The sequence below is a fragment of the Hemitrygon akajei genome, chromosome 22, assembly GCF_048418815.1.
Source record: "Hemitrygon akajei chromosome 22, sHemAka1.3, whole genome shotgun sequence".
Lineage (NCBI taxonomy): Eukaryota > Metazoa > Chordata > Chondrichthyes > Myliobatiformes > Dasyatidae > Hemitrygon > Hemitrygon akajei.
In genome coordinates, this window is record NC_133145.1 from 2,808,158 (window position 1) to 2,833,712 (window position 25,555).

Genomic DNA, 25,555 nt, shown 5'->3' on the forward strand with positions numbered 1-25,555 from the left:
CCATTGGGCATAATAGGAAAAGAAGCCCAGGCACCGTCTGAGGGCTCTGAGGGTGTTGGGAAGAGTGAGTTCCAACGGGGGGCGCATATGGTCGGGGTCAGGGCCAATGACTCCATTCACCACGACACACCCAAGGATAGCAAGTCGGGTGGTTCCGAACACACACTTGTCCCTGTTATAGGTAAGGTTAAGAGCTTTGGCAGCTTGGAAAAATTTTTGGAGGTTGTTATGATTCTGCCGGTCGTGACCGCAGATGGTGATGTTATCCAGATATGGGAACGTGGCCTTCAGTTGGCACTGGTCCACCATCCGGTCCATTTCCCTCTGGAAGACAGAGACACCATTCGTGACACCGAAGGGGACGCGCAGGAAGTGATAGAGCCTGCCACCCGCCTCGAAGGCGGTGTAGGGGCGGTCCTCCGGGCGGATGGGGAGCTGGTGGTAAGCGGATTTCAGATCTATGGTCGAGTACACCTTGTACTGAGCTATCTGGTTGACCATATCCGCGATGCGGGGTAGGGGGTACGCGTCAAGCTGCGTGAACCTATTGATGGTCTGGCTATAGTCCACGACCATCCTACTTTTCTCCCCGGTCCAAACAACAACCACCTGGGCCCTCCAAGGGCTTGTGCTTGGCTCAATGATCCCCTCCCTGAGCAGCCGCTGCACCTCCGACTTAATGAAGGCCCTGTCCCCCGCGCTGTACCTCCTGCTTTTAGTTGCCACAGGTTTACAGTTGGGGGTCAGGTTGGCGAACAGCGGTGGGGGAGGGATCTTGAGGGTGGAGAGGCTGCAAGTGGTGTCAGTAGTGCAGCCGTTGGCATGGTGTTGGGTGGGATGCGCGGGTCGGTGTGTGTGTGTGTGGTCCGTAGTGGGGTATGTGACGAATTCCTACAGAACTGGGGATTTCTGACAGTGATTGGTGGGAGAGGCCCGTCATACTCCATTGTCACACTTTTCAGGTGGCTCTGGAAGTCGAGCCCCAATAGCACAGGGGCACACAGTTGAGGCAAGACTAGTAATGTAAAGTCTCGATATTCTGTGCCCTGCACCACCAGTGTCGCTACACAACCCCCCCCAGATGTCTGTGGAATGCGACCTAGAAGCCATGGTGACCCTCTGGCTTACCGGCCGTGTCACGAGTCCGCAGCGTTGCACCGTGTCCGGGTCAATAAAACTCTCAGTGCTGCCCGTGTCAAACAGGCAGCTAGTCCTGTGCCCCTCCACCAGGATGTCCATCATTGACCTTGCGAGCTGGTGGGGAGCGCTTTGGTCGAGGGTCACGGAGGCCAGAATTGAATCGTTGTCTTGGTCTGGCGCAGTGGGGTGCCCGGTAAGCACCCGTGGGTCGTAGGCAGTGCAAGGAGGCGCCAACCAAGATGGCCGCCCCCATGCCTCGCACGTGGCGGCGGGCAAGCAAGATGGCGACGGCCAAGATGGCGACCCCAATGCCTCGCACGCGGTGCTGCTCAATCCTGCTCGCGGTTTGGACTTACAGGCTGTAGTGAAATGGCCCTTCTTTCTGCAGCTGGAGCAGGTAGCTTCTTGGGTTGGGCAGCGTTTTCGGGGGTGCGTCTCGAGTCCACAGAAGTAACACTTCATGGACTCGCGACTGGCAGCAGCCGTGGTCGATTCGCTGGCGGGTTGCGGGGTCTGCGGCGTCCACGGGGCCGGCGGGAGATCGTGCACCTGGACAGCGTCAGTGTTGTGCAGAGCGGCCTCCAGCGTGTCGGCCAGCTCGATCGCCGAATGTAAGGTAAAATCGGCGTGTTCCAGCAGCCGCTGGCGCATGTACACTGACCTGATCCCCGTAACGAAGGTGTCCCTTACCAGGAGCTCCGCATGCTGTTCCGCCGTCAGTCCCCTGCAGTCGCAGGCCCGCACGAGTGTCTGTAGGGCCCAGACAAACTCAGCGCTCGACTCTCCGGCCCGCTGCTGCCGTGTCGCTAAGCGATGTCTTGCGTAGACGGTATTTACCGGCCGTGGGTATTGTCTTCTGAGGGCACTCATCGCGCTGTCGTAACTCAGCTGGTCTCTAATCATCGAGTAGACCCGTGGACTGACCCTGGAGAGGAGAACTCTGCGCTTTGTGGCAAACTCGGTCACTTCAGTCTCCTCCAGGTATGATTCGAAGCAGGCTAGCCAGAGTTCGAAAGCGTTGCTGGCCTCAGGTGTTTGCAGGTCAATGTCCAATTTGTCGGGTCTCAAAACGTGTTCCATGCTTTAAAATTACCAGTCTTTTGGAGTTATTGATAGTGCATCAATTTTATTAGCAGTAAAACGGAGCACGTCCATGCTGGATGACTGTGGGGGGAGTCACCTTTATCCAGGGGTCTGTGGAAGCAGCCACAGGAGCAGTCAGCAGATGGGCTTGTCCAGACAGATATACATGGTTTACCACAGACCCATCACATGTCTTCCCTTCCTGACAGTCTGACTACACGCTATCTTTACTTTTTTACCATCTGTCCTTTCCTGAGTCCCTTCACTCTGGTACGCACTCCCCTGCCAAGTTAGTTTAAACCCTCCCCAACAGCTCTAACAAACCTGCCCACCTACATTTACTCCTGTGTTCCCATCAGCTGCAGACTCACCTTATATTCTGATTGATGTTGATGACATCAAGTTATGTGCTCTGTAACATTTGTTAGGATCTGATCTGGAAGAGTGTGGAGGATAGTGATAGACAGACAAGAAGCAAATGGCAAGTAATACGGAGAAAAATGAAGACAGAACATGAATAAAAAGTCAGGATTCCAAATGTGTGCAGAAATGTGTACAACTCCTTGAAATGATCGGGCAAGTTGAGCGAGTGATTGTAGCAGCATATTGGATTGTTGTTTACATAAGTAGAGGGATGGATTCAAAAACAGCAGATCTATGACAAATCTGGTCAAAGTTGAGGTCACACACTGTTACAAGGAAGGATTTATTCATACTTCAGGTTATTTCCATTGACTGATGGCTCAACAACATGAAGTAAGATTTCAGACACGTGAACAAAATCTTTTCTATGGAGTTCTTCTGAAAGAAGGGAAAAGGGCAGTAGAAGCAAATTCCCAAGGGAACTGAAAAGGCAGCGGAAGGACAAAGAGACTGACTGAAGCCGAGGACGACAGGTTGAAGGGTCTTCTTTTCAGCCATAACATTTCTGTGATACTCAGGTGTCCAACTGATTTTGCTGCTTCAACCTCAAGCACAATGTTACATCAATAAAACACGATATACCTTTCATAAATCAGTGTTTACTTTTCTTGAGCACCCCTCCTACAAATGACCAGGTGCTGTGTCTCACTGTGGCCGACGTGAGAAGAACCCTGTGCAGGGTCAACCCACGGACGGCTGCTGGACCAGACAACATCCCTGGTAGAGTGCTCAGAGGATGTGCAGACCAGCTAACAGATGTTCTTGCCGACATCTTCAACATCTCCCTGAGCAGCGCCACTGTTCCAACGTGCTTCAAGGCCGCCACCATCGTCCCCGTGCCGAAGAAGTCTTCAGTGTCCTGCCTCAATGACGACCGTCCCATTGCACTCATATCCATCATCATGAAGTGTTTCGAGAGGCTCGTCATGAGGCACATCAAGACCCTGTTGCCCCCCTCACTAGACCCCCTGCAGTTTGTGTACTGTCCCAACTGCTCAACAGATGACGCCATTGCCACCACCCTCCACCTGGCCCTAACCCACCTGGACAAAAAAGACACAAACGTTCGGATGCTGTTCACAGACTTCAGTTCACCATTCAACACAATCACCCTCAGAAACTGATTGGAAAGCTGAGCCTACTGGGCCTGAACACCTCCCTCTGCAACTGGATCCTAGACTTCCTGACTGGGAGACCTCAGTCAGTCCGGATCGGGAGCAGCATCTCCAACACCATCACACTGAGCATGGGGGCCCCCCCAGGGTTGCGTGCTCAGTCCACTGCTGTTCACTCTGCTAACCCACGACTGTGCTGTAACACACAGCTCAAACCATATCATCAAGTTCGCCGATGACACCACCGTGGTGGGTCTCATCAGCAAGAACGACGATCAGCTTACAGAGAGGAGGTGCAGCGGCTAACGGACTGGTGCAGAGCCAACAACCCGTCTCTTAATGTGAACAAAACAAAAGAGATGGTTGTTGACTTCAGGAGGGCACGGAGTGACCACTTCCCGCTGAACATCGACGGCTCCTCGGTAGAGATCGTTAAGAGCACCAAATTTCTTGGTGTTCACCTGACGGAGAATCTCACCTGGTCTCTCAACACCAGCTCCATAGTGAAGAAAGCCCAGCAGCGTCTCTATTTTCTGCGAATGCTGAGGAAAGTCCATCTCCCACCCCCCATCCTCATCACATTCTACAGGGGTTGTATTGAGAGCATCCTGAGCAGCTGCATCACTGCCTGGTTCGGAAATTGCACCATCTTGGATCGCAAGACCCTGCAGCGGATAGTGAGGTCAGCTGAGAAGATTATCCGGGTCTCTTTTCCCGCCATCATGGACATTTACACTACACACTGCATCCGCAAAGGAAACAGCATTATGAAGGACCCCATGCACCCCTCATACAATCTCTTCTCCCTCCTGCCATCTGGGAAAAGGCTCTGAAGCATTCGGGCTCTCACGACCAGACTAGGTAACAGTTTCTTCCCCCAAGCTATCAGACTGCTCAATACCCAGAGCCTGGACTGACACTTTGCCCTACTGTCCTGTTTATTATTTATTGTAATGCCTGCACTGTTTTTGTGCACTTTATGCAGTCCTGTGTAGGTCTGTAGTCCAGTGTAGCTTTCTCTGTTTTTTTTTTAATGTAGTTCAGTGTAGTTTTTGTACTGTGTCATGTAACACCATGGTCCTGAAAAACGTTGTCTCATTTTTACTATGTACTGTACCAGCAGTTATGGTCGAAACGACAATAAAAAGTGACTTGACTTGAGCAAATGATTTTCCCAGAGTTTATTACTATGCTCAATCATAGGTTCCAATATTGACCTGATCACTACTGTCAGGTGACTTATAGTCCCTTCTTGATCTTTATATTTCTTCCTTTCTTTCAAAAGCAGAATTACATTTTGCTAATTTTCAATCCGTAAACATTCCTGCATCTGGAGAATTCTTGAACTATAAAAGCAAAGAACCTGACTCTTCACCTTGGGTAATCCAGGCCTCTGTTCACAGGTTGTGGGTTCATGGTCTGATCAGGGACAGTCAGCACGGCTTTGTGAAGGGCAGATCGTGTCTAACAAGCCTGATAGAGTTCTTCGAGGAGGTGACCAGGCATATCGATGAGGGTAGTGCAGTGGATGTGATCTACATGGATTTTAGTAAGGCATTTGATAATGTTCCACACGGTAGGCTTATTCAGAAAGTCAGAAGGCATGGGATCTGGGGAAGTTTGGCCAGGTGGATTCAGAATTGGCTTGCCTGCAGAAGGCAGAGGGTTGTGGTGGGGGGAGTACATTCAGATTGGAAGGTTGTGACTAGTGGTGTCCCACAAGGGTCTGTTCTGGGACCTCTACTTTTCGTGATTTTTATTAATCACCTGGATGTGGGGGTAGAAGGCTGGGTTGGCAAGTTTGCAGACGACACAAAGGTTGGTGGTGTTGTGGATAGTGTTGAGGATTGTCGAAGATTGCAGGGAGACATTGATAGGATGCAGAAGTGGGCTGAGAAGTGGCAGACGGAGTTCAACCCGGAGAAGTGTGAGGTGGTACACTTTGGAAGGACAAACTCCAAGGCAGAGTACAAAGTAAATGGCAGGATACTTGGTAGTGTGGAGGAGCAGAGGGATCTGGGGGGTACATGTCCACGGATCCCTGAAAGTTGCCTCACGGGTAGATAGGGTAGTTAAGAAAGCTTATGGGGTGTTAGCTTTCATAAGTCGAGGGATAGAGTTTAAGAGATGCAATGTAATGATGCAGCTCTATAAAACTCTGGTTAGGCCACACTTGGAGTACTGTGTCCAGTTCTGGTCGCCTCATTAAGGATGTGGAAGCATTGGAAAGGGTACAGAGGAGATTTACCAGGATGCTGCCTGGTTTAGAGAGTATGGATTATGATCAGAGATTAAGGGAGCTAGGGCTTTACTCTCTGGAGAGAATGAGGACGAGAGGAGACATGATAGAGGTGTACAAGATCTTAAGAGGAATAGACAGAGTGGACAGCCAGCGCCTCTTCCCCAGGGCACCACTGCTCAGTACAAGAGGACATGGCTTTAAGGTAAGGGGAGGGAAGTTCAAGGGGGATATTAGAGGAAGGTTTTTCACTCAGAGAGTGGTTGGTGCGTGGAATGCACTGCCTGAGTCAGTGCTGGAGGCAGATACACAAGTGAAATTTAAGAGCCTACTAGACAGGTATATGGAGGAATTTGGGGGGTTATATGGGAGGCAGAGTTTAAGGGTCGGCACAACATTGTGGGCCGAAGGGCCTGTACTGAGCTGTATTCTGGAAGTCAGTATCTCTGCTGCAAACATCACAAACCGACACCTCCCCCAGCCGCGAGGAGAAGGACACCACTTCCCAAAGCGCACACTATCTAGACTTGGAAATGTACTGTCACTTGGTCAGAATCCTGGAACTCCCTTCCTAACAGTGTTACGGAATACACACACTTGCAGGACTGTGGCAGTTACCACCAACTTCTCACAGACACTGAGGAATATTGAATCAGCCTGGGAAACCCACACCCTTTGAATGGATATAAACATTTCAAGAATTGCTAGACTCTAAATTAGTTTTTCCTAATCACCCAGAATGCATTAGGGTTTGGGTTAGACCCAAATGTCTTGTAATCCAGAACCAAAGTGTTGGGAAAATGTGGAGTAAAATCCCAAAGTGAAGTTTCTAAATCCAGAGCTTTCTTTGTTGAATGTGTGTGTGCAGAGACAACATTCAGCGTTGAACATTTTCAATTTTACATGGTCAGAAAATCAGCATTTCTTGGGTTCATATCCATTAGGACAAATTAAAATCTTTTCAGATTAAGCTGATAAAGATTTAAAGAAACATTAGCATCATACATTTTAAAGCTGTATGGAATAGGTTCATTTGTCTGCAGTACCTGTACTAAGTTGAGCAGTTTCACCAAGTTACAATGTTATCACTAATTACAGATGACAATGGTGCCATTATTGGCTGTGTTTCTTTCAAAACTACAAGCATAAAATTGTTTGGTTTCAGCTGTTCTGTGTGATTTCCTGAGGGAAACCATGCTTCCCAGCAGTTCTTTGCAATGTGGAAAACTGCTTACAGCAAAACTTGGTAACACTTCAAAAATGTGCAATGCAAAGCCAGCAGCTGCATGTATGTGTCGTTAATAACCTCCTCAGTTCAGAAACAACCGGAGCCCTCCTGTCTCAGTAACACAGCCTTCAACAAACTGCTGCTTTGCACAGTGGAAACCCTGTAACAAAGTCTCTTTTCAGGTTAGGCTCATCAGCTGGTCTCCACAATCTCAGTGAGGAAATGGGAGGGAGCTGGAAGGGTAGGTACAAGAACTCAGAAGCCAAATGCTGGCCTTGACCGCAGCAACTCTTGTGACTGAAGTGAAACCAAGAACACTGGAGTAAATAAATCCTCCTCAGGCCAGAATCTCCAATTCATCTAAAGCTGCTAACAGTGAAGAGAAACATCTCAACTCTAATCAGCTGATGACTGTCAGTGAAGCATGGGGGAGAGATGAATGGTCTGTCAGAGGGTGAGGAGAACGGTCAGTCAGAGGGTGAGGGGAACGGTCAGTCAGAGGGTGAGGAGAACGGTCAGTCAGAGGGTGAGGGGAACGGTCAGTCAGAGGGTGAGGGGAACGGTTAGTCAGAGGGTGAGAGGAATGGTCAGTCAGAGGGTGAGGGGAACGGTTAGTCAGAGGGTGAGAGGAACGGTCAGTCAGAGGGTGAGAGGAATGGTTAGTCAGAGGGTGAGAGGAATGGTCAGTCAGAGGGTGAGAGGAACGGTCAGTCAGAGGGTGAGGGGAACGGTCAGTCAGAGTGTGAGAGGAACGGTCAGTCAGAGGGTGAGGGGAACGGTCAGTCAGAGTGTGAGGGGAACGGTCAGTCAGAGGGTGAGGGGAACGGTCAGTCAGAGGGTGAGGTGAACGGTCAGTCAGAGGGTGAGAGGAACGGTCAGTCAGAGGGTGAGGGGAACGGTCAGTCAGAGTGTGAGGGGAACGGTCAGTCAGAGGGTGAGGGGAACGGTCAGTCAGAGGGTGAGGTGAACGGTCAGTCAGAGGGTGAGAGGAACGGTCAGTCAGAGGGTGAGGGGAACGGTTAGTCAGAGGGTGAGGTGAACGGTCAGTCAGAGGGTGAGGGGAACGGTCAGTCAGAGGGTGAGAGGAATGGTTAGTCAGAGGGTGAGAGGAATGGTCAGTCAGAGGGTGAGGGGAACGGTTAGTCAGAGGGTGAGAGGAACGGTCAGTCAGAGGGTGAGAGGAATGGTTAGTCAGAGGGTGAGAGGAATGGTCAGTCAGAGGGTGAGAGGAACGGTCAGTCAGAGGGTGAGGGGAATGGTCAGTCAGAGTGTGAGAGGAACGGTCAGTCAGAGGGTGAGGTGAACGGTCAGTCAGAGGGTGAGAGGAACGGTCAGTCAGAGGGTGAGGGGAACGGTTAGTCAGAGGGTGAGGTGAACGGTCAGTCAGAGGGTGAGGGGAACGGTCAGTCAGAGGGTGAGAGGAATGGTTAGTCAGAGGGTGAGAGGAATGGTTAGTCAGAGGGTGAGGGGAATGGTCAGTCAGAGGGTGAGAGGAACGGTCAGTCAGAGGGTGAGAGGAATGGTTAGTCAGAGGGTGAGGGGAACGGTCAGTCAGAGGGTGAGGGGAACGGTTCGTCAGAGGGTGAGGGGAACGGTCAGTCAGAGGGTGAGGGGAACGGTCAGTCAGAGGGTGAGAGGAACGGTCAGTCAGAGGGTGAGAGGAATGGTTAGTCAGAGGGTGAGAGGAATGGTTAGTCAGAGGGTGAGGAGAACGGTCAGTCAGAGGGTGAGGGGAACGGTCAGTCAGAGGGTGAGGGGAACGGTTAGTCAGAGGGTGAGAGGAATGGTCAGTCAGAGGGTGAGGGGAACGGTTAGTCAGAGGGTGAGAGGAACGGTCAGTCAGAGGGTGAGAGGAATGGTTAGTCAGAGGGTGAGAGGAATGGTCAGTCAGAGGGTGAGAGGAACGGTCAGTCAGAGGGTGAGGGGAACGGTCAGTCAGAGTGTGAGAGGAACGGTCAGTCAGAGGGTGAGGGGAACGGTCAGTCAGAGTGTGAGGGGAACGGTCAGTCAGAGGGTGAGGGGAACGGTCAGTCAGAGGGTGAGGGGAACGGTCAGTCAGAGGGTGAGGTGAACGGTCAGTCAGAGGGTGAGAGGAACGGTCAGTCAGAGGGTGAGGTGAACGGTCAGTCAGAGGGTGAGAGGAACGGTCAGTCAGAGGGTGAGGGGAACGGTTAGTCAGAGGGTGAGGTGAACGGTCAGTCAGAGGGTGAGGGGAACGGTCAGTCAGAGGGTGAGAGGAATGGTTAGTCAGAGGGTGAGAGGAATGGTCAGTCAGAGGGTGAGGGGAACGGTTAGTCAGAGGGTGAGAGGAACGGTCAGTCAGAGGGTGAGAGGAATGGTTAGTCAGAGGGTGAGAGGAATGGTCAGTCAGAGGGTGAGAGGAACGGTCAGTCAGAGGGTGAGGGGAATGGTCAGTCAGAGTGTGAGAGGAACAGTCAGTCAGAGGGTGAGGTGAACGGTCAGTCAGAGGGTGAGAGGAACGGTCAGTCAGAGGGTGAGGGGAACGGTTAGTCAGAGGGTGAGGTGAACGGTCAGTCAGAGGGTGAGGGGAACGGTCAGTCAGAGGGTGAGAGGAATGGTTAGTCAGAGGGTGAGAGGAATGGTTAGTCAGAGGGTGAGGGGAATGGTCAGTCAGAGGGTGAGAGGAACGGTCAGTCAGAGGGTGAGAGGAATGGTTAGTCAGAGGGTGAGAGGAATGGTCAGTCAGAGTGTGAGAGGAACGGTCAGTCAGAGGGTGAGGGGAACGGTCAGTCAGAGGGTGAGAGGAACGGTCAGTCAGAGGGTGAGGGGAACGGTCAGTCAGAGGGTGAGAGGAATGGTTAGTCAGAGGGTGAGGGGAACTGTCAGTCAGAGTGTGAGAGGAACGGTCAGTCAGAGGGTGAGAGGAACGGTCAGTCAGAGGGTGAGAGGAATGGTTAGTCAGAGGGTGAGGGGAACGGTCAGTCAGAGGGTGAGGGGAACGGTTAGTCAGAGGGTGAGAGGAATGGTCAGTCAGAGGGTGAGGGGAACGGTTAGTCAGAGGGTGAGAGGAACGGTCAGTCAGAGGGTGAGAGGAATGGTTAGTCAGAGGGTGAGAGGAATGGTCAGTCAGAGGGTGAGAGGAACGGTCAGTCAGAGGGTGAGGGGAACGGTCAGTCAGAGTGTGAGAGGAATGGTCAGTCAGAGGGTGAGGGGAACGGTCAGTCAGAGGGTGAGGTGAACGGTCAGTCAGAGGGTGAGAGGAACGGTCAGTCAGAGGGTGAGGGGAACGGTCAGTCAGAGGGTGAGGGGAACGGTCAGTCAGAGGGTGAGAGGAATGGTTAGTCAGAGGGTGAGAGGAATGGTTAGTCAGAGGGTGAGGGGAATGGTCAGTCAGAGGGTGAGAGGAACGGTCAGTCAGAGGGTGAGAGGAATGGTTAGTCAGAGGGTGAGGGGAACGGTCAGTCAGAGGGTGAGGGGAACGGTCAGTCAGAGGGTGAGAGGAATGGTTAGTCAGAGGGTGAGGGGAATGGTTAGTCAGAGGGTGAGGGGAATGGTCAGTCAGAGGGTGAGAGGAACGGTCAGTCAGAGGGTGAGAGGAACGGTTAGTCAGAGGGTGAGAGGAATGGTCAGTCAGAGGGTGAGGGGAACGGTTAGTCAGAGGGTGAGGGGAACGGTCAGTCAGAGTGTGAGAGGAACGGTCAGTCAGAGGGTGAGGGGAACGGTCAGTCAGAGAGTGAGAGGAACGGTCAGTCAGAGGGTGAGGGGAACGGTTAGTCAGAGGGTGAGGTGAACGGTCAGTCAGAGGGTGAGGGGAACGGTCAGTCAGAGGGTGAGAGGAATGGTTAGTCAGAGGGTGAGAGGAACTGTGGGTTCGAGGGTGAGAGGAACGGTCAGTCAGAGGGTGAGGGGAACGGTCAGTCAGAGAGTGAGAGGAACGGTCAGTCAGAGGGTGAGGGGAACGGTTAGTCAGAGGGTGAGGTGAACGGTTAGTCAGAGGGTGAGGGGAATGGTCAGTCAGAGGGTGAGAGGAACGGTCAGTCAGAGGGTGAGAGGAATGGTTAGTCAGAGGGTGAGGGGAACGGTCAGTCAGAGGGTGAGGGGAACGGTTAGTCAGAGGGTGAGGGGAACGGTCAGTCAGAGGGTGAGGGGAACGGTCAGTCAGAGGGTGAGAGGAATGGTTAGTCAGAGGGTGAGAGGAATGGTTAGTCAGAGGGTGAGGGGAATGGTCAGTCAGAGGGTGAGAGGAACGGTCAGTCAGAGGGTGAGAGGAATGGTTAGTCAGAGGGTGAGAGGAATGGTCAGTCAGAGTGTGAGAGGAACGGTCAGTCAGAGGGTGAGGGGAACGGTCAGTCAGAGGGTGAGTGGAACGGTCAGTCAGAGTGTGAGAGGTACAGTCAGTCAGAGGGTGAGGGAAACGGTCAGTCAGAGGGTGAGGGGAACGGTCAGTCAGAGGGTGAGAGGAACGGTTAGTCAGAGGGTGAGGGGAACGGTCAGTCAGAGTGTGAGAGGAACGGTCAGTCAGAGGGAGAGGAGAACGGTTAGTCAGAGGGTGAGAGGAAAGGTTAGTCAGAGGGTGAGGGGAACGGTCTGTCAGAGGGTGAGGGGATCGGTCAGTCAGAGGGTGAGAGGAAAGGTTAGTCAGAGGGTGAGGGGAACGGTCTGTCAGAGTGTGAGAGGAACGGTCAGTCAGAGGGAGAGGAGAACGGTTAGTCAGAGGGTGAGAGGAAAGGTTAGTCAGAGGGTGAGGGGATCGGTCAGTCAGAGGGTGAGGGGAACGGTCAGTCAGAGGGTGAGAGGAACGGTTAGTTAGAGGGTGAGGGGAACGGTTAGTCAGAGGGTGAGAGGAACGGTCAGTCAGAGGGTGAGAGGAACGGTTAGTCAGAGGGTGAGAGGAATGCTCAGTCAGAGGGTGAGGGGAACGGTCAGTCAGAGGGTGAGGGGAACGGTCAGTCAGAGTGTGAGAGGAACGGTCAGTCAGAGTGTGAGGGGAACGGTCAGTTAGAGGGTCAGAGGAATGGTCAGTCAGAGGGTCAGAGGAATGGTCAGTCAGAGGGTGAGGGGAACGGTTAGTCAGAGGGTGAGCGGAACGGTCAGTCAGAGGGTGAGAGGAACGGTTAGTCAGAGGGTGAGGGGAACGGTCAGTCAGAGGCTGAGGGGAACGGTCAGTCAGAGCGTGAGAGGAACGGTCAGTCAGAGGGTGAGGGGAACGGTCAGTCAGAGGGTGAGGGGAATGGTTAGTCAGAGGGTGAGGGGAATGGTCAGTCAGAGGGTGAGGGGAACGGTCAGTCAGAGGGTGAGAGGAATGGTTAGTCAGAGGGTGAGGTGAACGGTCAGTCAGAGGGTGAGGGGAACGGTTAGTCAGAGGGTGAGGTGAACGGTTAGTCAGAGGGTGAGAGGAATGGTCAGTCAGAGGGTGAGAGGAATGGTCAGTCAGAGGGTGAGAGGAACTGTGGGTTCGAGGGTGAGAGGAACGGTCAGTCAGAGGGTGAGAGGAACGGTCAGCCAGAGGGTGAGAGGAACGGTCAGTAAGAGGGTGAGAGGAACTGTGAGTTCGAGGGTGAGAGGAACGGTCAGTCAGAGGGTGAGAGGAACTGTGGGTTCGAGGGTGAGAGGAACAGTCAGTCAGAGGGTGAGAGGAACTGTGGGTTCGAGGGTGAGAGGAACGGTCAGTCAGAGGGTGAGAGGAACGGTCAGTCAGAGGGTGAGGGGAACGGTCAGTCAGAGGGTGAGGGGAACGGTCAGTCAGAGGGTGAGAGGAACGGTCTGTCAGAGGGTGAGGGGAACGGTCAGTCAGAGGATGAGGGGAACAGACATTCAGAGGGTGAGGGGAACGGTCAGTCAGAGGGGGAGAGGAACGGTCAGTCAGAGTGTCAGAGGAACGGTCAGTCAGAGGGTGAGAGGAACGGTCAGTCAGAGGGATTGAGGAACGGTCAGTCAGAGGATGAGGGGAACGGACATTCAGAGGGTGAGAGGAACGGTCTGTCAGAGGGTGAGAGGAACGGTCTGTCAGAGGGAGAGAGGAACGTTCAGTCAGAGGGAGAGAGGAACGGTCAGTCAGAGGGTGAGAGGAATGGTCAGTCAGAGGGTGAGGGGAACGGTCAGTCAGAGGATGAGGGGAACAGACATTCAGAGGGTGAGGGGAACGGTCAGTCAGAGGGTGAGAGGAATGTTCAGTCAGAGGGAGAGAGGAACGGTCTGTCAGAGGGTGAGAGGAAATGTGGGTTCGAGGGTGAGAGGAACGGTCTGTCAGAGGGTGAGAGGAACGGTCTGTCAGAGGGTGAGGGGAACCGTCAGTCAGAGGGTGAGAGGAATGGTCAGTCAGAGGGTGAGGGGAACGGTCAGTCAGAGGGTGAGAGGAACGGTCAGTCAGAGGGTGAGGGGAACGGTCAGTCAGAGGGTGAGGGGAACGGTCAGTCAGGGGTTGAGGGGATCGGTCAGTCAGAGGATGAGGGGAACAGACATTCAGAGGGTGAGGGGAACGGTCAGTCAGAGGGTGAGAGGAATGGTTAGTCAGAGGGTGAGAGGAACGGTCAGTCAGAGGGTGAGAGGAACGGTCATTCAGAGTGTCAGAGGAACGGTCAGTCAGAGGGTGAGAGGAACGGTCAGTCAGAGGGTGAGAGGATCAGTCAGTCAGAGGGAGAGAGGAACGGTCAGTCAGAGGATGAGGGGTACGGACAGTCAGAGGAGGAGTGGAATGGTCAGTCAGAGGGTGAGGGGAACGGTCAGTCAGAGGGTGAGAGGAACGGTCAGTCAGAGGGTGAGAGGAACTGTGGGTTCAAGGGTGAGAGGAACGGTCAGTCAGAGGGTGAGAGGAACTGTGGGTTCGAGGGTGAGAGGAACGGTCAGTCAGAGGGTGAGAGGAACTGGGTTCGAGGGTGAGAGGAACGGTCAGTCAGAGGGTGAGAGGAACTGTGGGTTCGAGGGTGAGAGGAACGGTCAGTCAGAGGGTGAGGGGAACGATCAGTCAGAGGGTGAGGGGAACGGTCAGTCAGAGGGTGAGGGGAACTGTCAGTCAGAGGGTGAGAGGAACGGTCAGTCAGAGGGTGAGTGGAATGTCAGTCAGAGGGTGAGGGGAACGGTCAGTCAGAGGGTGAGAGGAACTGTGGGTTCGAGGGTGAGAAGAACTGTGGGTTCGAGGGTGAGAGGAACGGTCAGTCAGAGGGTGAGAGGAACTGTGGGTTCGAGGGTGAGAGGAACGGTCAGTCAGAGGTTGAGAGGAACTGTGGGTTCGAGGGTGAGAGGAACGGTCAGTCAGAGGGTGAGAGGAACTGTGGGTTCGAGGGTGAGAGGAACGGTCAGTCAGAGGGTGAGGGGAACGGTCAGTCAGAGGGTGAGAGGAACGATCAGTCAGAGGGTGAGATGAATGGTCAGTCAGAGGGTGAGAGGAACGGTCTGTCAGAGGGTGAGAGGAACTGTGGGTTCGAGGGTGAGAGGAACGGTCAGTCAGAGGGTGAGAGGAACTGTGGGTTCGAGGGTGAGAGGAACGGTCAGTCAGAGGGTGAGAGGAACTGTGGGTTCGAGGGTGAGAGGAACTGTGGGTTCGAGGGTGAGGGGAACTGTCAGTCAGAGGGTGAGAGGAACGGTCAGTCAGAGGGTGAGAGGAACTGTGGGTTCGAGGGTGAGAGGAATGTTCATTCAGAGGGTGAGGGGAACGGTCAGTCAGAGGGTGAGGGGAACGGTCAGTCAGAGGGTGAGTGGAATGGTCAGTCAGAGGGTGAGGGGAATGGTCAGTCAGAGTATGAGAGGAACGGTCAGTCAGAGGGTGAGGGGAACGGTCAGTCAGAGGGTGAGGGGAACGGTCAGTCAGGGGTTGAGGGGATCGGTCAGTCAGAGGATGAGGGGAACAGACATTCAGAGGGTGAGGGGAACGGTCAGTCAGAGGGTGAGAGGAACAGTCTGTCAGAGGGTGAGAGGAACGGTCAGTCAGAGGGTGAGAGGAACGGTCATTCAGAGTGTCAGAGGAACGGTCAGTCAGAGGGTGAGAGGAACGGTCAGTCAGAGGGTGAGAGGATCAGTCAGTCAGAGGGAGAGAGGAACGGTCAGTCAGAGGATGAGGGGAACGGACAGTCAGAGGAGGAGTGGAATGGTCAGTCAGAGGGTGAGGGGAACGGTCAGTCAGAGGGTGAGAGGAACGGTCAGTCAGAGGGTGAGAGGAATGGTCAGTCAGAGGGTGAGGGGAACGGTCAGTCAGAGGGTGAGAGGAACGGTCAGTCAGAGGGTGAGAGGAACTGTGGGTTCGAGGGTGAGAGGAACGGTCAGTCAGAGGGTGAGAGGAACTGGGTTCGAGGGTGAGAGGAACGGTCAGTCAGAGGGTGAGAGGAACTGGGTTCGAGGGTGAGAGGAACGGTCAGTCAGAGGGTGAGAGGAACTGTGGGTTCGAGGGTGAGAGGAACGGTCAGTCAGAGGGTGAGGGGAACTATCAGTCAGAGGGTGAGGGGAACGGTCAGTCAGGGTGAGGGGAACTGTCAGTCAGAGGGTGAGAGGAACGGTCTGTCAGAGGGTGAGGGGAACGGTCAGTCAGAGGATGAGGGGAACAGACATTCAGAGGGTGAGGGGAACGGTCAGTCAGAGGATGAGGGGAACGGACAGTCAGAGGAGGAGTGGAATGGTCAGTCAGAGGGTGAGGGGAACGGTCAGTCAGAGGGTGAGAGGAACGGTCAGTCAGAGGGTGAGAGGAACTGTGGGTTCGAGGGTGAGAGGAACGGTCAGTCAGAGGGTGAGAGGAACTGGGTTCGAGGGTGAGAGGAACGGTCAGTCAGAGGGTGAGAGGAACTGTGGGTTCGAGGGTGAGAGGAACGGTCAGTCAGAGGGTGAGGGGAACTATCAGTCAGAGGGTGAGGGGAACGGTCAGTCAGAGGGTGAGGGGAACTGTCAGTCAGAGGGTGAGAGGAACGGTCAGTCAGAGGGTGAGTGGAATGTCAGTCAGAGGGTGAGGGGAACGGTCAGTCAGAGGGTGAGAGGAACTGTGGGTTCGAGGGTGAGAAGAACTGTGGGTTCGAGGGTGAGAGGAACGGTCAGTCAGAGGGTGAGAGGAACTGTGGGTTCGAGGGTGAGAGGAACGGTCAGTCAGAGGTTGAGAGGAACTGTGGGTTCGAGGGTGAGAGGAACGGTCAGTCAGAGGGTGAGAGGAACTGTGGGTTCGAGGGTGAGAGGAACGGTCAGTCAGAGGGTGAGGGGAACGGTCAGTCAGAGGGTGAGAGGAACGGTCAGTCAGAGGGTGAGAGGAACGATCAGTCAGAGGGTGAGATGAATGGTCAGTCAGAGGGTGAGAGGAACGGTCTGTCAGAGGGTGAGAGGAACTGTGGGTTCGAGGGTGAGAGGAACGGTCAGTCAGAGGGTGAGAGGAACTGTGGGTTCGAGGGTGAGAGGAACGGTCAGTCAGAGGGTGAGAGGAACTGTGGGTTCGAGGGTGAGAGGAACTGTGGGTTCGAGGGTGAGGGGAACTGTCAGTCAGAGGGTGAGAGGAACGGTCAGTCAGAGGGTGAGAGGAACTGTGGGTTCGAGGGTGAGAGGAATGGTCATTCAGAGGGTGAGGGGAACGGTCAGTCAGAGGGTGAGGGGAACGGTCAGTCAGAGGGTGAGTGGAATGGTCAGTCAGAGGGTGAGGGGAATGGTCAGTCAGAGTATGAGAGGAACGGTCAGTCAGAGGGTGAGGGGAACGGTCAGTCAGAGGGTGAGAGGAATGGTCAGTCAGAGGGTGAGGGGAACGGTCAGTCAGAGGGTGAGAGGAACGGTCAGTCAGAGGGTGAGAGGAATGGTTAGTCAGAGGGTGAGAGGAATGGTCAGTCAGAGTGTGAGAGGAACGGTCAGTCAGAGGGTGAGGGGAACGGTCAGTCAGAGGGTGAGAGGAATGCTCAGTCAGAGGGTGAGGGGAACGGTCAGTCAGAGGGTGAGAGGAACGGTCAGTCAGAGTGTGAGAGGTACGGTCAGTCAGAGGGTGAGGGGAATGGTCAGTCAGAGGGGCAGTGAAGAGTGTGACAGGAACGGTCAGTCAGAGGGTGAGAGGAACTGTGGGTTCGAGGGTGAGAGGAATGGTCTGTTGTTCGTGTGACTGGTGTAGACTGTCCGTGAAGTGGTTAGAGGAACGGACTGTCAGAGCGTGAGAATTAACCTCTGGTACAGGGGTCATGGATCTGTAGCCCTGATAAAGCTCTCAAACGAGACCATGGACAAAGCGATATAATCACGCGACCAGCTGCCCAGAGAGATCCCTATGCTTGTCATAAGGAGCTGTCCAGAAGATCTCCTGTTGCATTCTTAATGGAGTTGATTTTTTGACAGGTCTGTTTAAGAGTTGTTTAGCAGGGATCACATGTGCAGGAAGATCTTCATCATTTTGAGATTTGTTGAGAAATCATTGGGTTTTCAGTTCTCTGCTGCGTAACTGTGATCACCAGTTTGGGAGCTGTGTATTAATGAATTCATTTCTCTTTTTTGTTAGCACTCTGCATTATTTGGATATCGTCCCCTTCAAGCCAAGCCTCACGACCAGCTACATCCACGGTGCCAGCTGCATGCCGCTTGTTAGCAAGACGATTGGGCAATACTTTGATGAGACTGTGAACAAGCACCCTGACAAAGAGGCACTGGTGTTTGTACGGGATGGAGTCAGGAAGACATTTGGGCAGCTGAAACAGGAGGTGAGATTATGCCTTCTCAGTGATGGGCACGCCATTTTCCTGTGCATGTTGAATGCTGTTGTATATGATTGCATCTTCCTCTTGGGAAGAGACTGGGAGCTACTGCGGAAAGAGATGGTCTGTCTGGATTGGAGCTGAGACCAGGACATTTTGTAATTTGCATTAACAATCTGGGTTTAAAATGGGAGGACAGAAAGTGCAATTTACAAACAGATGTGATTATTACTAAAGGAAACAGAAATTTATAATGATCAGAATCAGGTTTATTATCACTGGCATGTGACGTGAAATTTGCTAACTTAGCAGCAGCTGTTCAATGCAATGCATAATCTAGCAGAGAGAGAGAAAAAATAATAAATAAAATAAAACATAATAATAAATAAACAAGTAAGTAAATATTGAATAGATTATTTAAAAATGTGCAAAAACAGAAATACTGTCTATTAAAAAAGTGAGTTAGTGTCCAAGGGTTCAATGTCCATTCAGGAATCGGATGGCAGAGAGGAAGAAGCTGTTCCTGAATCGCTGAGTGTGTGCCTTCAGGCTTCTGTACCTCCTACCTGATGGTAACAGTGAGAAAAAGGCATGCCTTGGGTGCTGGAGGTCCTTAATAATGGATGCTGCCCTTCTGAGACACTGCTTCCTAACGATGTCCTGGGTACATTTTAGGCTCATGCCCAAGATGAAGCTGACTAGACTTACCGTACTGACTAGACTTGTGCAGTTTCTTTTGGTCCTGTGCAGTAGCCCCTCCATACCAGACAGTGATGCAGCCTGTCAGAATGCTCTCCATGGTACAACTATAGAAGTTTTTGAGTGTATTTGTTGACATACCAAATCCCTTCATACTCCTAATAAAGTATAGCCACTGTCTTGCCTTCTTTATGACTACATCAACATGTTGGGACCAGGTCCTCAGAGATCTTGACACCGAGGAACTTGAAACTGCTCACTCTCTCCACTCCTGATCCCTCTGTGAGGATTGGTATCTGTTCCTTCATCTTACCCTTCCTGAAGTCCACAATCAGCTCTTTTGTCTTACTGATGTTGAGTGCCAGGTTGTTGCTGTGACACCATTCCGCTAGTTGGCATATCTCACTGCTGTAGGCCCTCTCGTCACCACCTGAGATTCTACCAACAATGGTTGTATTGTCAGCAAATTAGTAGATGGTGTTTGAGCTATGCCTAGCCACACAGTCATGGGTATATAGAGAGTAGAGCAGTGGGCTAAGCACACACCCCTGAGGTGCACCAGTGTTGATCGTCAGCGAGGAGGAGATGTTATCACCAATCTGCACAGATTGTGGTCTTCCAGTTATGGGTCCAGGAGTTCAGTCTAGTCATGACCAACCTCTCAAAGCATTTCATCACTGTCGATGTGAGTGCTACCGGGTGATAGTCATTAAGGCAGCTCACATTATTCTTCTCAGGCACTGGTATAATTGTTGCCTTTTTGAAGCGTGTGAGGACTTCTACCTGTAGCAGTGAGAGGTTGAAAATGTCCATGAATACTCCCGCCAGTTGGTTGGCACAGGTTTTCAGAGCCTTACCAGGTACTCCATCAGGACCTTCTGCCTTGCGAGGGTTCACTCTCTTTAAAGACAGCTTAACATCGGCCTCTGAGACAGAGATCACAGGGTCATCAGGTGCAGCAGGGATCTTCACAGCTGTAGTTGTGTTCTCCCTTTCAAAGCAGGCATAGAAGGTGTTGTGTTCATCTGTGTCGCAAAGAACGGGTGAGCCCAAACGCAGGACGCAGGCATGGAGCTAGGGTTGGGATGCAGACGAGGGAGTGAGTGTGGCTGAAGCTGAGCAGCAAACTGGAGGATGAACGGGAAAACAGGTGGCGGGCAATGCTTCTCGACATGGAGAGACCGTTAACACAGGCAAACCACAGTGCTGAAACAAAACTTAGAATACACAATCCTAAGTGGCCAGGAACGCGAATTACCACACTGGCTGAAGCAATGATCTGGCGATGAGTGGATGGAAAGCCGGGGTATTTATGCTGCAGGTCAGATGAGATTCAGGTGTGCCACAATCAGAAAGCCCGGGAGAAAGTGGGGAAAAGAGAATTAGGAGAATATGAGGAATCAACGGTCGGGACCGTGACAATCTGGTAGTGAAGCATCGCTGCCGTTCATGCTGTTGGGTTTCGCTTTGTAGGAAGTAACGTCTTGCAGACCCTGTCAGAGTTGCCGTGCATCTGATGTCGCCTCCAACCTCATTCGAAATTGTCCCTTCGGACAGACAGACAGACATACTTTATTGATCCCGAGAGAAATTGGGTTTTGTTACAGTCGCACCAACCAAGAATAGTGTAGAAATATAGCAACATAAAACCATTAATAATTAAATAATAATAAATAAATTATGCCAAGTGGAAATCGGACCAGGACCAGCCTATTGGCTCAGGGTGTCTGACACTCCGAGGGAGGAGTTGTAAAGTTTGATGGCCACAGGCAGGAATGACTTCCTATGACGCTCAGTGTTGCATCTCGGTGGAATGAGTCTCTGGCTGAATGTACTCCTGTGCCTAACCAGTACATTATGGAGTGGATGGGAGACATTGTCCAAGATGGCATGCAACTTGGACAGCATCCTTGAGATAGCCCTCTGCAAATCATACCTGGTTTTCTGGTACAGGCCTGGGTTGCCAGACTTGAATGCCACAGATCCAGCCTTCAGCAGACGTACCTCCTGGTTCATCCACGGCTTTTGGTTTGGGAATGTACAGTAATTCTTTGTGGGCACACACTTATCCACACAGGTTTTAATGAAGTCGATAACAACTGCAGCATACTCATCCGGTTTGAAGATGAATCCCTGAATACAGTCCAGTCCACTGATTCAAAGCAGTCCTGTAGGTGCTCCTGTGCTTCCCTTGTCCAAACCTTCTTATTCCTCACTACTGGTGCTGCAGTCTTCAGTCTCTGCCTATCCTCAGGGAGTAGAAGTACAGCCAGATGATCAGACTTCCTGAAGTGAGGGCGTGGAATAGCACGGTAGGGATTCTTGATGGTGGTGTAGCAATGGTCTGGTGTGTTGTTTCCGCTGGTATTGAAAGTGATCTGTTGATGGTAGTTGCTTAGTGATTTTTTCATACTGGCCTGGTTAAAATCTCCCAAAACGTTGGTGAAGGCATTAGGATGCGTTGTTTCGTGCATGTTGATCCCATTGCTCAGATCATCTAAAGCCTGCTTGACATTGGGCTGAGATAGAATGTAAACTACAACCAAAATGACCCCAGAGAACTCCCGTGGTAAGCAAGAAGGACAATGACGTGGATAGGAAGAAGGAGGAGGTCCTGTAAAGAGAGTTTAGGGAGTTAGGTGCAAAGTTGAAGGACAGGGGCTCCAGAGTTGCAATCTCAGGATTGCTACCCATGCCACGTACTAGTGAGGCTAGAAATAGGAAGATAATGCAGCTGAATAGGTGGCTAAGGAGTTGGTGCAGGAGGGAGGGCTTCATGTTTCTGGACAATGGGGCCTTGTTCCAGGGAAGGTGAGACCTGTTCCGACGGGATGGGTTGCACCTGAACTGGAGGGGGCCTAACATCCTTGCAGGAAGATTTGCTAGTGCTGCTCCGGGAGGTTTAAACTAGATTTGCAGGGGGAGGGGAACCAAAGTGTTAGAGCAGATAGTGAGGAGGAGGAGGATAAAGGTCATCCGAGAGCTACAAGTACAGTGCACGGAGTAAAGCTAGATCTAAGATATAAAGAGGCTTTGAGGAAAGAGAAGCAGAATAAAGGGTGTAAAGGTAGTAAGGTAGAAGGGCTAAAGTGTGTGTACTTCAATGCAAGAAGCATCAGGAACAAAGGTGATGAACTGAGAGCTTGGATACATACATGGAATTATGATGTAGTGGCCATTACAGAGACTTGGCTGGTACCAGGGCAGGAATGGATTCTCAATATTCCTGGATTTCAGTGCTTTAAAAGGGATATGGGGGGGAAGGGGAGGAGGGGTGGCATTACTGGTCAGGGATACTATTACAGCTACAGAAAAAGTGGGTAATGTAGTGGATCCTCTTTTGAATCAGTATGGGTGGAAGTCAGGAAAAGGAAGGGAGCAGTTACTCTACTGGGGGTATTCTGTAGGCCCCCTGGTAGCAGCAGAGATACCGAGGAGCAGATTGGGAGGCAGATTTTGGAAAGGTGCAAAAATAACAGGGTTGTTATCATGGGTGACTTTAACTTCCCTAATACTGATTGGCCCCTGATTAGTTCCAAGGGTTTAGATGGGGCAAAGTTTGTTAAGTGTGTCCAGGATGGATTCCTGTCACAGTATGTTGACAGGCCGACTAGGGGGAATGCCATACTAGATCTAGTATTAGGTAACGAACCGGGTCAGGTGACAGATCTGTCAGTGGGTGAGCATCTGGGGGGACAGTGATCACCGCTCCCTGACCTTTAGCATTATCATGGAAAAGGACAGAATCAGAGACGACAGGAAAATGTTTAATTGGGGAAGGGCAAATTATGAGGCTATAAGGCTAGAACTTGCAGGTGTGAATTGGGATGATGTTTTTGCAGGGAAATGTACTATGGACATGTGGTCGATGTTTAAGGATTTCTTGCAGGATGTTAGGGATAAATTTGTCCCGGTGAGGAAGATAAAGAATGGTAGGGTGAAGGAACCATGGGTGACAAGTGAAGTGGAAAATCTAGTCAGGTGGAAGAAGGCAGCACACATGAGGTTTAGGAAGCAAGGATCAGATGGGTCTATTGAGGAATATAGGGTAGCAAGAAAGGAGCTTAAGAAGGGGCTGAGAAGAGCAAGAAGGGGGCATGAGAAAGCCTTGGTGAGTAGGGTAAAGGAAAACCCCAAGGCATTCTTCAATTATGTGAAGAACAAAAGGATGATAGGAGTGAAGATAGGACCGATTAGAGATAAAGGTGGGAAGATATGCCTGGAGGCTGTGGAAGTGAGCGAGGTCCTCAATGAATACTTCTCTTCGGTATTCACCACTGAGAGGGAACTTGATGACTGTGAGGACAATATGAATGAGGTTGATGTTCTGGAGCATGTTGATATTAAGGGAGAGGAGGTGTTGGAGTTGTTAAAATATGTTAGGATGGATAATCCCCTGAGGCCTGACAGAATATTCCCCAGGCTGCCCATGAGGTGAGGGAAGAGATTGCTGAGCCTCTGGCTAGGATCTTTATGTCCTCGTTGTCCACGGGAATGGTACCGGAGGATTGGAGGGAGGCGAATGTTGTCCCCTTGTTCAAAAAAGCTAGTAGGGATAGTCCAGGTAATTATAGACCAGTGAGCCTTATGTCTGTGGTGGGAAAGCTGTTGGAAAAAAATTCTTAGAGATAGGATCTATGGGCATTTAGAGAATCATGGTCTGATCACTGACAGTCAGCATGGCTTTGTGAAGGGCAGATCGTGTCTAACAAGCCTGATAGAGTTCTTCGAGGAGGTGACCAGGCATATAGATGAGGGTAGTGCAGTGGATGTGATCTACATGGATTTTAGTAAGGCATTTGATAAGGTTCCACACGGTAGGCTTATTCAGAAAGTCAGAAGGCATGGGATCTAGGGAAGTTTGGCCAGGTGGATTCAGAATTGGCTTGCCTGCAGAAAGCAGAGGGTCGTGATGGAGGGAGTACATTCAGATTGGAGGGTTGTGACTAGTGGTGTCCCGCAAGGATCTGTTCTGGGACCTCTACTTTTCGTGATTTTTATTAACGACCTGGATTTCGGGGTAGAAGGGTGGGTTGGCAAGTTTGCAGACGACACAAAGGTTGGTGGTGTTGTAGATAGTGTAGAGGATTGTCGAAGATTGCAGAGAGACATTGATAGGATGCAGAAGTGGGCTGAGAAGTGGCAGATGGAGTTCAACCTGGAGAAGTGTGAGGTGGTACACTTTGGAAGGACAAACTCCAAGGCAGAGTACAAAGTAAATGGCAGGATACTTGGTAGTGTGGAGGAGCAGAGGGATCTGGGGGTACATGTCCACAGATCCCTGAAAGTTGCCTCACGGGTAGATAGGGTAGTTAAGAAAGCTTATGGGGTGTTAGCTTTCAGAAGTCGAGGGATAGAGTTTAAGAGTCGCAATGTAATGATGCAGCTCTATAAAACTCTAGTTAGGCCACACTAGGAGTACTGTGTCCAGTTCTGGTCGCCTCACTATAGGAAGGATGTGGAAGCATTGGAAAGGGTACAGCGGAGATTTACCAGGATGCTGCCTGGTTTAGAGGGTATGCATTATGATCAGAGATTAAGGGAGCTAGGGCTTTACTCTTTGGAGAGAAGGAGGATGAGAGGAGACATGATAGAGGTGTACAAGATCTTAAGAGGAATAGATAGAGTGGACAGCTAATGCCTCTTCCCCAGGGCACCACTGCTCAGTACAAGAGGACATGGCTTTAAGGTAAGGGGTGGGAAGTTCAAGGGGGATATTAGAGGAAGGTTTTTCACTCAGAGAGTGGTTGGTGCGTGGAATGCACTGCCTGAGTCAGTGGTGGAGGCAGATACACTAGTGAAGTTTAAGAGACTACTAGACAGGTATATGGAGGAATTTAAGGTGGGGGATATGGGAGGCAGGGTTTAAGGGTCGGCACAACATTGTGGGTTGAAGGGCCTGTAATGTGCTGTACTGTTCTATGTTCTATTGCAACACTTTACTGCTAGATATTCCAGGTCTGGTGAGCAGAATTGGGATATTTGTGCACCAAGAAGAGTTAATCATGAGGCATACTTCTCCAGCTCTGCCCTTGAGAGACTCTACAGATCTATCCTGACGGTGATCTGAATCACTTCAATCAGTACGGAAGGGGTTCACCAGGATTCCGTGAAACAAAGGACACACTTGGTCCTAATGTCCCTCCTGGCTCTGAGATCATTGATCTTATTCTCCAGAGACTGCATGTTTGCCAACAAGATAGTTGCTTTCGGGAGTTTAAAACCCCGTTTCTTTAAACGCACTTGTGGTCCTGATCTTTGCCCACTCTTTCTCTGAGGTTTCTCCGTGGGCCCTTTCAACCACAGGCTGTGTTGTTTCCATCGGTTTTAAGCAGTGATAGTTCATTTAAACGTGTTAAGACATCTTTGTTAACTGTACTGACCTTGGAAGCAGTTGTGCTTTTTTGCTGTATCAGGCTGAAACGAGAATATTTAGTCATATCTATTGAGCGTTCTGTTGCTACTTGAGTCGCCCCTGGGTGCCCTGGAAGTAAAATTATCTAGAATATTAACATGGTATACGTTTGAATACAGGTAATGTCTCCTCCTGTGCTGTAACATGTAAGTAGGTGTGATGTGGTGGAGGGAGATGTAGTCCAGCTGTACCTTTGAAAGCAATGGGTAATAAATAAACCTCTCAGTAAAACCTCTTCCAGAGCCACAAGATGGAAGAGAAAAGTGTCTGGGTAATTTGCAATTATACAAATTAGGAGAAAGGACGTTTGCTTATCAAGAATCTGTCTGAGTCTGCCAGCAACCCTAGATGAAGAGTGTTCCAAAGATTCAGTACCCTCTAAAAGGAAAAAAAATGCCTAACCTCTGATTTAACTGTGCATGCCCTTATGTTCAAACAGTAAAGGAAACATCATCCCCTCTTCCACCTTAACTGGCACCCCCTTATGTTTAAACAGTAAAGGAAACATCATCCCCTCTTCCACCTTAACTGGCACCCCCTTATGTTCAAACAGTAAAGGAAACATCATCCCCTCTTCCACCTTAACTGGCACCCCCTTATGTTCAAACAGTGGTCTCT

At 51.3% G+C, this 25,555-nt stretch overlaps 1 protein-coding gene across 1 annotated transcript in view; it reads left to right on the forward strand.

Moving 5' to 3' along the window:
- The window catches only part of acsf2 (acyl-CoA synthetase family member 2), a 527,858-nt gene that overhangs the window by 21,811 nt on the left and 480,492 nt on the right, over window positions 1-25,555 (forward strand). Inside the window, 1 exon segment of the mRNA XM_073026612.1 lies at window positions 17,631-17,829. Coding sequence (XP_072882713.1) covers window positions 17,631-17,829 — 199 coding nt within the window.